Consider the following 15,501-nt stretch of genomic DNA (forward strand, 5'->3'; position numbering starts at 1 on the left):
AGATATGGAAAGTGCTTTGTAAACTTTTGAGTACTGTATAATTTGGGCCATTATTATTTAAAAATAACATTACAATGTATTATATATAACATACCACATACTATATAACATAATAATCTATGTCACATATAATAAAACAGATTATATGTTATATTATTACATATATTCTAATATACAAATTATATAATAACATTGTATAATATAAGCATTTTCAATAACAATGATAGTAATAATAATGATGATCATGATACCAATCATTATAATTATTATAATTTATAATAATGATATTATTAAAACTGTAATAATAATAATAAGGATATTAGGGGCAAAGGGGGAGAGAGGGAGGGAGCCCTAGGCATAGGAAATAGCCTGGGCAAAGGTAAGAGAATGAGTGAGTGCTTGGGCCATGCAGAAGGGACCAGACTCCCAGGAGCACAGAGTCTATGGAAGGCTTATGGGCTCATAGCTCGAGAGATGAAAGGGGCCTCAGAGGTCATCGAGTTTAATTGCCTCATTTTACAGATCAGCAAAGTGAGGTCCAGGGAGGTTATGGGAAGTTATGGATTTCCAAAATCAATTTCCATACTAGAATTTGTTTCAGAAACTAGGACCAAATCTGATCATTTCTGTAAATCATCGGTGGCGGCAGCATCCTAACATATATAGTTTAGGTTTTGCCATGTTTTAGCTATTAACCCTTAATAGTTTTATGAACTTAAAGCTGCAGTGAGATATTTTGGAGACACCTGTATATATTACTTCATTTGGCCCTCACGATAACCCTGTGAGTTGGTGCTATTATTCTATTGTTCTCCTTCCTCCCCCCCATTCTACAGAAAAGGAAACTGAGGTCTAAGAGAGATTAAAGGAACTTGCCCAAGGCCTCAAAGCTAGTTGGCACCAGAGGCAGCATTTGAATCAATCCGTTCTAACTCTAAGTCCAGTTCTCTATCTAGTGGCCTACTTATCTGCTACATCAAAATGCCTGTTGACAAAAGTTCAGCCCAGTTCCCTGACTTGAGAGCATGATGCCAATTTGGCATATTTGGAAAGTTTTCAAATTTTTGCTGCTGTGGCATACTGCTGGGGGAGATGTGCCAGAAATTTAAAGTCAAAGGCAGGATGAGAATTCACCTCTACCCAGTCTGGTAGTCATATACTCAGGCTTTCAGAGTGAGCTCCAGAAGCTGTCCTTCCACTGGTGCAAGATATCAAAACTCTGCCCAGGTGGCACCAGCCCATCTGTACAACAGACACGTCTTATTTAATGCAGGAATTTGAGATTTTTGGAAGGCACCTTCATTTTCTCTTTCCAAACAAGTCTCTCTGATGAGGGAAGATACACATAACAGCAGAATCTCAGGATTATTCTAGGTGTCAGTGACCATCCAATGTCAGACCACATCTGAATAGCTGGGGAATACAAGCATAGGATTTAAGAGTTGAAAGAGGCCTTATAGATCACTTAGTCTAATCCCACCACTTTACAGAGGAAGAAGCCCAGTTAGGGTCACATAGGTCATCACAGGACTGTGAACCTCATTCCAAGTCTTATCCTTTTCTGCTCTTACCACTTTGCTTAATAAGTTGTTAACTGTTTCTGGAGGAAAAGAGCTGTTTGAGTGTCATATTACCAGGGGTAGTTAGCTCAAGGGACCGTATGAGCTTTTGCAAGGGTGGGACTTGGAGATGGGGTAGGAGTAGGTGGCAGAAATGGAAGCTGCTGGAGTGGAGAACAGGCTGATATGATAGGATGAGGTTAGGCCTGACTGGGCAATTAGCCTCAAACACGTACAATGTGGTATAGTATTAAGATCACTGGATTGAGAGTTAGAAGGCCTGGGCATAATTATTGGCTTTGTTACTTACTCTATGACTTTGCAAATAACTTTCCCTCTCTGGACTTCAGTTTCCTTTTCTGGGAAAGGAAGGTGTTGGGAAAGACTATAGGATCTATGCAAAGGTCTTTGCACACCTTAAAATTCTGTATCAATGTCAGTAGTTGCTTTTGTTGTGATTATTATTATTGTTGCTATTTCAATTCTGATAGAGGTGGCAAAGTGCCTTGAGTGCTCAACCAGGAGTCAGGAAGACCTGAATTCAAATACAGCCTCAGACACATACTAACTGTGTGACCCTGGGCAAATCACTTTACCTCTGTTCGCTTCAATTTCCTTAACTATAACATGAGGATAATAACATCCCTTACCTTGCAGGGTTGTTGTGAGAATCAAATGAGATAATATTTGTAAAAGCAATTAGCATAATACCCGGCACATAGGAGGTGCTAAATAAATGCTTATTCCCTACCTTTTCCTGATGTCCTATTTTCTAAACTCTCTCTCAGCTCTGATAATCTGTGTTCTAAGGTCCTTTCCAGTTCTGATATTCTGTGTTCTAAGGGCCCTCCCAGCTCTGACATTCTCTGTTTTAAGGGCCCTCCCAGCTCTGATATTTTCAATGGCCTTATGGGCAATAAGCCAATATAAGAACTTCCCAATCTGTTCCATAAACCCCTCTTACTCTAGAGCAGGATGATTTTTGAAACAAGAAGAGCAAAAGCTAAACTAACTTGGCATTTACTAAAGGGCACAAGTGACCTGGCAGTCCTCCAAGAAGGCCTTCAGCTTGTCCACTTGGACCAGGGACTCGTCCTTGCTGGAGCTGGTGGACCAGCTACTCTGATTCTCGATGATTTTTTTCTGCTGCAAGTTGAAGTTGTCCTGGATGACACGGGAGATCGTCTCTACCAGCTGGTCATGGGGAAGAACAAACAACCACCAAAAAATGGGTCAAGTTGGAGCAGTTCTGAGAGAGGTGTGAGGGCAAGTGTGAAAACTGGGGAATGCTGGGAGAAAGATAACTTCAGTCTCAAGACTTGGCATGGATTCATGACTCATCACTGGAGGAATCATAGACTGGGCTCTCATACTGATTAAATTGTGTAGTCATGGGCAAGTTTCTTCGCCTTTTGAAGCCTTAGTTCCTATGTCTATAAAATGGGGATAATAACATATTTGCACTATCTCCCTCCTAGGAACTCAGTTGTGAAAGTGTCTTGTAAACTTTAAAGAAATGCCAAATGAGCTATCTGTTGAAAGTTAGTGTATATAGTGGAAAGAGCTCTAGATGTGGGCTGAGAGGACCCAGGTTCAAATCTTGGCTCTATTGTTTACTAGCTGTGTGAACTTGGGTCACTTCCATGGCCTCAGTTTGCTCAGCAGTGAGTTGTGGGGCAGGTTCCTTCCTGTTTTATTCCTTGATTGTGTTTGACTACTACTTCTGATACTGCCTGTGTTACCTTAGATGAGTCACTTTACCTTCATTGGCCCCAGGTTCCTCTTCTGTAAAATGTAGGGGTTGGCTTAGATGGCTTCCAAGTTCCCTTCCAGTTCTAAATCTAGGATTGTATGAGCGTTCTTGGGCTTCTTTTTCCTCCTTCGTAAAATGAGTTGGACTTGATGCTTTTGGAAGCTCCTTCCAGATCCGGATCTATGATCTCATAATCTTTCGGAGCCTGTTTCCTCATTTGGAAAATGGGAATAATTCTCCTACTACCTACTTCATGGAGTTAATGTGAGGAGGCTACTGGGCAGATTTAAAACACTGTAGAAATATGATTTATCAATATCAGCCATCCTGATAGGAGATACAGTTGAGGAAGCCACATGAAATGACACCAGAATTGAGACTGAATGTCAAGACTAACCTTGATTCCAGGGGACTGATAATCACCAGTATCTCCCTTCTCTCAATGCAGATGGGGCGGGCTATCAGAATGACAACATCTGACAGTGTATGCAACATTCTGCAGATGCTACATGTAACCCACCATCTCTCCAACAAGAGGTGGGAGACACTGATCACCACGAGTCCTTTGCAATCAAGGCTGCTTTTGGTTCAGCTGTTTTTCAGTCACGTCCAACTCTTCATGACCCCATTTGAGTTTTCTCGGCAGAGATACTGGAGTGGTTTGCCATTTCCTTCTCCAGCTCATTTTACAGATGAGGAAACTGAGGCAGGCAATAGGGCCGTGGGGGTTGGGGTTTGGAGGAGATTCCAAAGGTAGCATTTCATAGGGTCCTACATATAGATCAGTGAGGGGTCTTTGGGATCCTCTACTCCGACTCAGTGCTTGGCACATAGGAGGCCATGCTTAAATGCTATTTGACTGACCGACTAGTTCAATCACTTCATTTTTGCAAGAAAGGAAACTGAGGCCCAGAGCTGATAAGTGAGCTGCCTAAAGTCACACATAGAGTAAGTGGAGAGCCTGAGTCAGAACCCAGATCCTCAGACTCCAAACTGATAATATCTGGCTGAAGCATCTAGACACCTGCAATAACGCCAGGGCGTTTCTAGACTGATGATGGCTCACTGCCACATGCTTGACCTCTAAAGGCTTTGCCTTATCACAGAAAGTTGGTAAGATGGTCATTTAAGCCACAAAATTAAATGATAGGATGGAGCATGGGTATGATCAGTGGCTGGCTAGCAAATGGAATCCATGCATGACAAGGGAAATATAGCATCTCTGCCCTGTGATCCAATCCTCTGGACAGGGGCTGAGTGTGGGCAATTTTCTTGTCTAAACTGCTAGGAGAGGAAGTTATGCCATCAACCTACAGAGATGGAGCAGGAGAATTGGACCAAACAACAGCTGTAACAACTAACAGCCACAATCAAGGTTGACCAGCTACACCACACATCCCAAGAATGAAATAATTGAGGAGACCAGAAGGGCTGGCTGAAGCTCCTCCTATCAAGAGATACAGTCTTTTGAAGGCTTCCAAGTTAAGAAAACCTGTGTTCAAATCCAAACTGTAATGCTACATGACCCTAGACAAGTCACCTAACCTCTCTGTGGCAGTTAACTCTCTAAAACTGGGATTCTTAACTTGGGGCCCATGAACTTTTAAAAAATAAATCTGATAACTGTATTTCAGTTTAATTGATTTCCTTGATAAATCTACATATTTTATGTTAAGCATTTGAGAATATTCTGAGAAAGGGTCCATCAGCTTCACTGGACTGTTCAAGGAGTCCTTAATACAGAAAAAGTAAAGAACCCCTGCTAATATGGAGATAGGTTCTGCTTGACTACAAATGTATAATCTGTATCAAGTTGCTTGTCTTCTCAATGAGGGGGGTTGGGGAGGGAGGGAGAGATTTTCAAACTCAAAATTTTAAAAACAAATGTTAAAAATTGTTTTTACATGTAATTGTGGAAAAATAAAATAATAAATGAAAGAAAAAAAACCTGTAAGTTTCAAATGCTCGTCTGAATCAGTAAAGCAAGTTTTTACATCAGAAGTTCATACATCCTAATGAAATAAAAGATCTGGGACTTCCTCCCCTCCCCTCTCTCCTCCCCTCTTCTCTCTTTTAAAAAATCTCGTAGCAAGGAGTCTCCTTGGCGGAAAATTACTTAGGTGAATCACATGAGATTGACACCTGGTCTCCAAGAAATTGGATGAGTATTTTATGGAAATGTTGTGAGAACATTCAGACTTTTGCTTCAATACCAGAAATCCTACAAAATCAAAACAAATCTTTCCGTTGTAACGACATGGAGAAAATGATGTGCCAGCCGCACAAACAAGGACATATTTTCTCAGAATGGGATGAAGTCACTCATGTTTGACAGACAGTGAGGGACCTGTCATCAGAAGCGGGACTCACCTGCTGATTGGTGACGATCCTGGACTGGGGCAGTTTCCCTTGGCCATAGATGACTTCGATGATTTGACTTCGGAAATGTTCCAGCTGAAGCAGAAAGAATGACCGTCAGGCGAAAGACAGTCAGCTTTCCACAATCTGCTATCTCCCTTTGCAGGAGCCTGGGGCAGTGGCCTAGTTAGGAAAATCTTAGGCTGCCCCCTGTGAGAGGGCGGGGACCATGGAAGAAAACAGAAAGTTTGGCCTTAATGGACAGGGAGGCCCTTCTCTCTTACTTAATTGACCCATGTGACTGCCAGACTCATTCTAAGACAGGAACAATGGCTGTGAATGGGACTTCTAGTCAATTACCCACTGGAGGAGCCCATGACCTAGACAGCTAAGAGCCGAAGCTATAAGCTATAGCGAGACTGGTAATGAGCATGGAGGCCTGGAGCCACTCATTTGTGTGAGTTGTTAGGCATTCCCGTGAGGCTTTAGTGTTTAGGATGGGGGTGGCAGTGAGGGGGAGGGGTCACATGATTCAAAGGTGAAAGGCATCTTACATCTTCAGGAAAAATACTTGCTTAAATAACCTGATTAATTAAGACAGGAGTTATAACATGAAGCCCAAGACAGCTATCCTATTTGTCCAGTTTCTGCTGCTTATACCTTTAAAAACCTCACCAGGGCACGAGTGATTCACCCATGAGGGAGGATGAGCAAAGTAACTTACCCCCAGTGTATGTATCCCTCTGCCTGATTCCTGTCTCAGACTAGCAGATATCTTTCCTTCTCCTAGCTACCCAGTTGGTTTACCTCCTACTGAACTGAAGTGAACAGCTGCTCAAGAAAATCACACCTGAGAACAGGATTCAGATTCCCTTGGCTAAAAATGTGGCATACCTAAAATGGGTGAGTAAAAATTTCTATGCCTAGGGTCTTATAAATGTAACCAAAAGTAGTTTAGTCTGAAAAGAAAGGTTGCCTGCCAAGTAAGATGAAATAAAGAATACTAGAATATGGAAGAAGAATAACAGGAGAGAGGTCTAGTAATGGAAAGGAACCGAGAATCTGAGAAAAGAATCAGTAATAAAATTCACAGCCTCAAATATATGTAAATATGTGTGTATGTATGTATGTATTTATGTATGTATATACATATATATATTCATTGACAAATGCACCAACTATGACTAGTAAGTTGAGCTAAAAGTCTTAATTCGAAGAAGTAAATTTGATTTCATAGGTATCACTGTGGCTTGATGGCAGGACATTTTTGTCGTGGAGTCATTTCAGTCATGTCTACCTGACTGAAAAAAGAGGGCAGGTAAAAGCAAAAATGTGGAGAGGGAGAACAGAATAGAATTGTCTAGTTAGAAGGTACGTTCATGAGAGGAAATCCTATAACCATACAGAAGGAAGCATGGTCAAGAACATTTGGGTGACGATCAACACAACCAATTGTTGCCAAGGTGAGTTGACATCCCCTTTGCTACATCTCTCAATACTTCCCCTTCTCTCCTCTGACACTTCTCCCCCTGGTGCAGATATCATCTCATGCCTGGATTACTGTGATAGCCTGCAGGTGGGTCTGCCTGCCTCCTATCTCTCCCTACTTCAATCCATCCTCCACTCAGCTGTCAAATTGATTTTACTAAAATGTATGCCAGGTGGATAGTGTGCTGGGCCTGGAGTCAGGAAGATCTGAGTTCAAATCTGTCTTCAGATACTTACTAGCTGGGTGGCCCTAGGCAAGTCACTTCACCCTGTTTGCCTCAGTTTCCTCATCTGTAAAATGAGCTCAAGAAAGAAATGGCAAAGCACTCTGGTATATTTGCCAAAAACAAAGAACAACCCCCAAACCAAAAGGGGTCACAGAGAACCTGAAACAACTGAAATGACTGAACAACAATAAAAATGTCAATCAGATCTTCTAACTCCCACTCAATAAACTTCAGGGGCCCCTTATTACCACCATGAGCAAGTAATCATGAGCAATGTACATGATTCTGATATATATATATATATATATATTGTGTGTATATATGTGTGTGTGTGTGTGTATGTATGTCTGTGTGTGTATATATGTATATATAATATATACATATATACACACAGAAAGAGAGGGAAAGAGAGAGGGAGGGAGGGGGGAGAGAGGAGAGAGAGAGAGAGAGAGAGAGAGAGAGAGAGAGAAGAGAGGGAGAGAGAGAGAGGGAGAGAGAGGGAGAGAGAGGGAGAGAGAGAGAGAGAGAGAGAGAGAGAGAGAGAGAGAGAGAGAGAGAGAGAGAGAGAGAGATGACTCCAGGTATCTTCCCTGGCCATCCTCCAGGCCTGGAATCCTCTCCCTTCTCATCTCTACCTCCCATCTTCCTTTCAGTCGCAGCTCAAATCCCAGCTTCTTCAGGAAACCTTTCTCAGTCCTCCTTATTCTGAGACTACCCCCAATTTACCTTGTATATATATCTTGTTTGTAATTAGTTGTTTGCATGCTGTTTCCCTCACCAGATCGTGAGCTTCTTGAGAGCAGGGGCTGGTTTTTCGTTTCTGTTTTTGCCTTTCTTTGTACCCCCAATGCGCAGCATGGTATTTGGCATACAGCTGGTGCTTAATAAATGCTACCCGACTGATTGAGAGGCAAAAGCCATACTGAGGGGTCGAACAATAACCTGCATACGACCTGCACAACTCCCAAGTGCTGAGCAAACCAGATTAAAATGTAATTGGGAAATATTCAGCAAAATAAATAAGGATATGTTTTATTGTATCCTTATTGTAACCTTATTAAGATAAGGTTAATAAGTGGTTTTCTAAGTCAATATATGGTTCACAGGGTTCCTTTTTTATGGTTAGTGGCCTCTGTTTCTTTTTGAGTTCAATACCACTGCTACAGACCATATGGACCAGCAGAGGAAATAGATGAAGAGCTAGGAAACACCTCAATCCCAGGCCTAGTGCTTTGGGGACCATGACACTTTCAAGAAATGCTTGGTCTTAAGAGGGTGGTCAGAGATTCAACATCTTTTGGGAAAAGCCAAGATTCCAATTAAAAAAAAATTGTTAAGCACCTACTGTGTGCCAGGCACTGTGCTAAGGATTTTTATAAATATTTATTTGATCTTAAGTTGATCTCATATGATCTCAATAGTTTAAGAGATTAGAAAAAGAGAGAAGTGGCAAGATCTAGGACCAAAGGGAATTTATCAACAGTAGAGTGAGGACTTCTAAGGGTGGAGTAAAATGGAGGAGAGTCTAGAGGGCTGTAGGATTGGGGACAAGTAAGACTGAGGTGGGTAGGGATGAGAGGACAAGAAGAGATAGAAGAGGGAATGAAATTTTACTTCAGCACTGGAGTAAGAGTGATGAGAACTGGGCATTTCCCTAAGCACAGGACTTTCAAGAGCTGCTGGTAGGAGGCACCCAACCTTTAGGATCCTTTGATGACTGAGCAAGAAGTTAATGTTGGCCATCATTGACACCAGCTGCAAGAACGCTGAGATCTTCTAAGGTTCCTAGACTCTGGTGGCCCAGGGCCACCCTAGGGTGATTAGGTTTCTTGGGACTGAACTGACACTCCTCAACCACTCTGAAGCATCATCCCAAGATGGGAGAGGATAAGGCACACTCGGGAGACAACCCCTATTCAGGCACTCAGCTCTTGACCTCTGGAACCCTGGAAGCAAAGCCCCTCACTGCCTTTCCTGTCCCTTAGGTGTGCTAAGGCTTGGGAATCTAAAACGGGTTTGAGTCCTCTTCAGAGCTGGCCATCTACCGTCCAAAGCTCCAAAGGGCTTAGAATCTCCAGCCAAGCACACACTCTGCAGCCTGGGCTCCTCAGAAGCTTGAGTCTGAGAAGGCTTAGAGGACCTCTATTTACTCTAGTTTCTTGAGAACTAAACCTCTTATAATTCTAAGACCCTGGTCATGGAAGAAGAAGAAGTTGGTGTTCAGGTCCCTTTAGGTTTGGCTGAACTCCTATTTACTTCCATTCTGGACCCTCATCCTAAGATAAAGGGGCAGCTAGCTGGCTCAGTGAATAGAGTCTTGGATCTGGAGTCAGGAAAACCTGAGTTCAAATCCAGCCTCAGATACTTAATAGCTGTGTGATCCTAGGCAAGTCACTTAACCTCTGTTTCCCTCAGTTTCCTCATTTGTAAATGATGGTAATAGCACCTACCTCCCAGGGTTGTTGTGAGGACCAAATAAGAAAATAATTGTAAAGCACTTATCACAATGCCTTGCATGTATCAGACATTACATAAATGCTAGTTATTATGATTATGATTGTGATTATATCTGATGTCAGAAAGTGAGACATAGCCAGGAGAAACCTCACACTAAGTGGTATAATCACTTAGCTTCCAGTTTCTGGAAATGCAAATGTCTCTTCAGTCATAGGTGCGCAGAGGCAGAGGATCTGAGACAACTTGGTCTGTCTTTCAGAGAAGACTTCCCACTAGTGCCTAGACACTCAAGATAGCTTAAAGTTTCTTTTGGAATAGGCTATTTACTGCCCTCAGCACCCAGAAGCTGGGTAAGGCCTCTTCTGAAATGTAGGCCTTATATAACACTCAAGACACTGAATACCAGACTGAAACTAAGAAATTAATGTTAGCCTGAACTGTGCCTGCTTTTACCAGAAAGGGATGAGGAGTAGGCTATTTGCTCAACAGTCTCAAAGCATGTTTGTCTTCTGGAGAGTTTCTAAACCATGTAGTAGCACTATGAATCTGGGAGAGACCGTGGGGAACTCTAAAGGAACAAGGGACAATCTGTGGGGTTTGCACTCATATTGAGTCCAAGTTCTGTTCCCTTATGAGGGGAGTTTATGGACTACTTCTGAGCACCTTGTGTATTTTTTGTACCTGTTTAGAGGTTGTATCCTTTGGATTGTATGCAATTTTTTCCCCTGAAGGATGAAATATTATCCTCTACACATATGCATTTATTACCTTGAGTGCTTACATAGGATGTGGGAACTCTGTTTATTCACATTTGTGGAAACCTAGACATGAGCTATATTTGGAGATTTTTCAGGAGTAACTCCATATGGAGAGTAACAAAACAAAGGAGAAAATTACTATTTTTAATTAGTTATCAGGATTGGACCCAATCTTTATAAGCCCAAAATCTTAAAGAGACCCTAAGCCATGGGTTATAGGTAAAATGGGATGGGGATAGACTTCATGATCTCTAAAGTTCCTTACAGCCTAACATTCTATGTTCTAAGATTAGTTCTAGCTCTGAGATCTCTGTTCTAAAGGGCCTCCCAACTCTGACATCCTATGTTCTAAGGGCCCTTCCAGCTCTGACATCCTATGTTCTAAGGGCCCTTCCAGCTCTGACATCCTATGTTCTGAGGGCCCTTCCAGCTCTGACATCCTATGTTCTGAGGTCCCTCCCAGCACCAACATTTTCAATAGAGTTGGAAGCAACTTTAGTTAGATGTCATTTAATTCACCCCTCATTTTACAGATGGGGAAATCAAGGATCAGGGAAGCTAGGTGATTCATGCAGGTAGTAAGTGGCAGGGCAGAGATTTGAACCCAGGTCCTCTGATCCCAAGTACGACACTCTTTTGCACTTGGACCATGCTGCCTCCAGGCTCTAACATTCTGTGTTCCAAGTTCCCTCCCAGGTCTAACATTCTCTGTTCTGAAGGTTTTTTGTTCTGATATTCCATGATTCAGCTATGACTCATCTATGATTCATTTCGGTCTGTTCTTTCTCACAGAAATGTTTTTCTGCAGCTGTTCTGTAGCATGTCTATATTCAAAAAAATGTCGATACTTAACACCGCCAGGTGAATGCCTAGTACCCTGGCCCCTCCCTACCTGACACACTGTTTTGTCCAAATTGTCTTTAATGAGGCGCTCTCTGTACCCCATCTCTTGAAGCTGAATTAATTTCTTCCTGGAATCTTCCTGCAGTTTCTCTTCAGCCTGGAATGATGAAAGGATGTTCTAATACTCAGGTTCTCGGGGTCATGGGTGAATATACACAGATGAGGATGCATACACTACATTTTACATATGAGGAAACCAAGATCCAGAGAAAGGAACCAACTTCCCCAATGTCACACAGGAAGAAAGTACAAGAGATCGGCTCTTAGACCCTGGTACTCTGATTCCATACCTAGGTTCCTTCCCATCTCATTACACCAAGGTCACTGAATTTGACCCCTTCTCATTTTAAAGACAAGGAAACCGAGGCCCAGAGAATTTTATCAACTTGCCCAGCCTCTCCTTCTCTGTTGCCTACAAACATGACCTTTTAGAAATAGGGCCAGGCAATGGACCTTGCCCTTCCCCTTCCCAACATTCCCTCTTTGGGGTAATCATTAACTATGCCTTCATTCTGGATGATTTACTAAGTCAGTGTAAGCTAAGCATTGTTTCCACCAGGCCCCATTTCTATCACGGCTTAAGGAGATCTTTTCTCCCAATGGTGGCCATTGTGGGGCAGGTGGTCCATTTTACAGGGAAAGCAACTGAAGCCCACAGGGGTACCATGACTTAAGGTCACCCCAGCTTGTGGAAAGGTGAAGCTTAGACTTGAACTCTGGTCTCCTTTGCTCTTCCCACCTCCACCAAGTCCTGTGCTCTTAGATTTCTAAGAACATATGACTTCTAAAACAATCCAGGCAGCAAGGTAGGCTTTAACATTCACATGTTTGGTTTTCAGTTATCTCCCATCTCATGAGCCAAAAGAAGGCTGAGATTGGAGCAGCTGTATCATTAGTCTGAAATAAATGGTTCCCAAAGCTTCTTGCTAATGGTGTTCTATGAGAGTGTGTGATGCTGCCCTCTGCTGGTCATACTCTGGTCCATGCAGCTGCTTCTGGACAGTACCCTTCCACAGAACCCTTGGAAGGGCATCCATCACGGGATGGAGAGCCTGTAGACAATTGATAGTTCAACCTTCTCATTCTAAGTAAATATAGGAAGACAGAGGGGAGCCATGAAAGGAAATTAGTTTGCCAAAATCAGGTCCTCTGATTTCAAATCCAGTAATCTTTCCATCACAACACACTGGGGTCAATCAGTTTAAAAGTAGGGAAACTGAGGCCCAGAGAGGTTCAGTAAGTTGTCCATGGTCACACAGCAAGTCAGTGGTAGAGCTGGAGCTATAGCTCAAGTCTCATACTATTCCTTGAGCTTTTACCCTGCTAGAATCTGGCTTGTTATCTTTTAAATTGACAAATCACCAAAGATTTGAGTACCTGAGTTCTATGAAGATTTTATTCATTTATTTTGACATATAATTATGATTTCACTGATAGGGTGGAATTCTAATAAGGAACCCTCATCTGCTAATGCAAATCAGCAATTATTCTTTGGCTTAGTCAACTACTCTTCAACTTATGGTCTTAGAGATTTCTTTAGAGCATTGACAAGTTAAGTGACTTGCCCAGGGTCACATAGCTGGTATACATCCAAGGTATGACTTGAATTCAGGACAACTGGACTGAGACTAGATCCCTATCTCTCTTCACTCTGTCCCCAAGCTTCCTTGGCTCCCTTTCATAAGCCTCAGCTAAAGTCTTACCTTCCATAAGAAGCCTTTCCCAGTCTCCCTTAATTCTAGTGCCTTCCTTCTGAGATCACCTATCCTCTCTGAGATTATATTTCCAATATATTTTGTGTGTATCTTATTTGTATGTAATTGTTTGCATGTTGTCTCTCCCATTAGATTGTGGCTCCTTGAGAACAGAACTGTCTTTTGCCTCTTTTTGTATCCTTAGTGCCTGGCACACAGTAGGTGCCTAATATGCTCTGGTTGACTTGACTATTTACTATGCCATGAAGTCTCACTGGGCATTGACTAGCATAAAAAAGTATGAGGTTCCTAGCTAGTTTTATTATTATTTTTGCAGCTTGAATAGAGGACACTTGCTGTAGAATGATTTTTGCACATAATACCTCACACTCTTGCTCTAAAGATCAAGAAATATTTTTCTTAATTTGGTGTCTAGCTTGGCAACGGACTTACTTTGTGAATTCACTGAACTTCTTTGGATCTCAGAAAGGGGAGATAATGGGGCATACCTCAGAATTACAGAATGACAGATTTAAAGAGCATTAGTGCTTCAAGGGAACTTAGAACATAGAGCGTTAGACCAGCAGAAGCATTAGAATGTAAAATGTCAGAGCTGGAAAGGAAAATCAAAGGTTCGTGGAATCGAGAGCTAAAGAAGGGACCTCACAAGCCAAGTCCCCTATTTTACAGATGTGAAAATGAGGCTAAAGGAAATGAAGGGACTTGTCTAAGTCACACAGGTAGTTGGCATCAGAGGTGGACATTGACCCTTGGTCCTCTGACTCCAGAGTCTGTCCTCTTTGCAGGATATTACAGCTAGAAGAAACATTGGAACATAGGCTAGGATGTCAGAGCTGGAAGGACCTTAGAACGTAGATGGATAGAGCTGGAAGGAATTTTATAAAACAGAAGGTGAGAGATGAAAAGGACTAGAGGACCTAGAATGTCAGAGCTGGGAGGGCTTTAGAACATAGAACGTTTGAGCTGGGATGGAATTTCAGACACAGAACATCAGACCTAGAAGGAAATTTAGAACATAGTTGTTAGAACTAGGAGGGTACTAGAGATTAAACAGAGCTACCCCAAATTTTATAGAGGATAATATTTTTATATCTATATGGAGGAGACATTGTGAAGGCTGGATAATTCATAGTAAGTTTGCCAAGATTCTTAAGAGAAATTTTCAAGAAATTTTTAAGTATGTTATGATATTAAATTGTACTGTGCTATACCACACATACTCTAACTATACTGTCCTATGTCATACCATAACTGTATCATGCTATATCATATGTTGTTGTTGTTCAGACATTTTCAGTCACGTCTGACTCTCTGTGACCCCCTCTGGGGTTTTCTTGGCAAAAATATTGGAGGGGTTTGCTATTTCCTTCTCCAACTCATTTTACAGATGGGGAAACTGAGGAAAACAGGGTTAAATGACTTGCCTAAGATCCCACAGCTAGTAAGTGTCTGAGGCCAAGATTTAAACTCACAAAAAGGAGTCTTCCTGACTCCAGGCCTAGCACTCTTGCTGTCAATACATCATAATATGCTAGATTACCATACCATACTCTACCATTTCATGCTTAATCCTACTTATACCATACCATACCATACCATACCATACCATACCATACCATACCATACCATACCATACCATACCATACTATGGGTCTAAGAGGTCCCGGTGACAGAAATAACACACAAGGGTTTTCCCATAATACTGGGTCCAGATCCAAACAGGGAATCAGTCCCAGGCTAAGATGAAACCAACCCAGAGGACTGCAGTCATGGGGGAACAACTGAAGCCTGCCATAGTTCTTGACTATAAAGACCCCCTGTTTCCAAACCAGCCCCTGGCCTTGGATTTTTCCATCCCTACTTCGCTCTAGCACAGGTCAGGGGCCATCTTAATGGCCTCCATCTGACAGGTTGAGAACCCCAGTCTAGTCAACAGACAAAGGAGCTGCTGGGGGAGTCAGCGATGGAGCCTGTATCCCCAGCTCCCTTCCATTCTGGGCAGAGGGCATGAGGTGAGAGGGGAGGGCAACTTGGCTTCCATGGAGTGAAGGGAGAAAGGAGATACCTTGTTCTTTTCTTTCAGTGTCTTGGAGATGAGGCTTTGCTCATTGCAACTTTTTCGGAGCTGTTCTCCCAGGACTTTCATTTGCTGTTCCAGGTCTTTGATGTACTGAAAGAGATGAGAAAATGGGAAGTGAAGGGAAGCACCTCTGTCTTCCGGTTTTTCTCTGTACAACACAAAAAATTCTTAAAATTTAACCCTATACAACACAGAAAATATCT

The 15,501-nt window shown here is 42.2% G+C and overlaps 1 protein-coding gene across 1 annotated transcript in view; it reads right to left on the reverse strand.

Annotated features, from left to right (window-relative positions):
• FHAD1 (forkhead associated phosphopeptide binding domain 1) overlaps positions 1–15,501 on the reverse strand; it is a 193,124-nt gene that overhangs the window by 100,129 nt on the left and 77,494 nt on the right. Inside the window, exons 10-13 of the mRNA XM_078146223.1 lie at positions 15,284–15,388; positions 11,493–11,600; positions 5,683–5,766; positions 2,601–2,753 (exon numbers count right to left, since the gene is read on the reverse strand). Coding sequence (XP_078002349.1) covers positions 2,601–2,753; positions 5,683–5,766; positions 11,493–11,600; positions 15,284–15,388 — 450 coding nt within the window. The remainder of the gene's footprint in view (positions 1–2,600; positions 2,754–5,682; positions 5,767–11,492; positions 11,601–15,283; positions 15,389–15,501) is intronic.

This window comes from Phascolarctos cinereus, unplaced genomic scaffold (genome assembly GCF_003287225.1).
Source record: "Phascolarctos cinereus isolate Bilbo 61053 unplaced genomic scaffold, phaCin_HiC Scaffold_726;HRSCAF=1367, whole genome shotgun sequence".
In the NCBI taxonomy this organism is placed as follows: Eukaryota; Metazoa; Chordata; class Mammalia; order Diprotodontia; family Phascolarctidae; genus Phascolarctos; species Phascolarctos cinereus.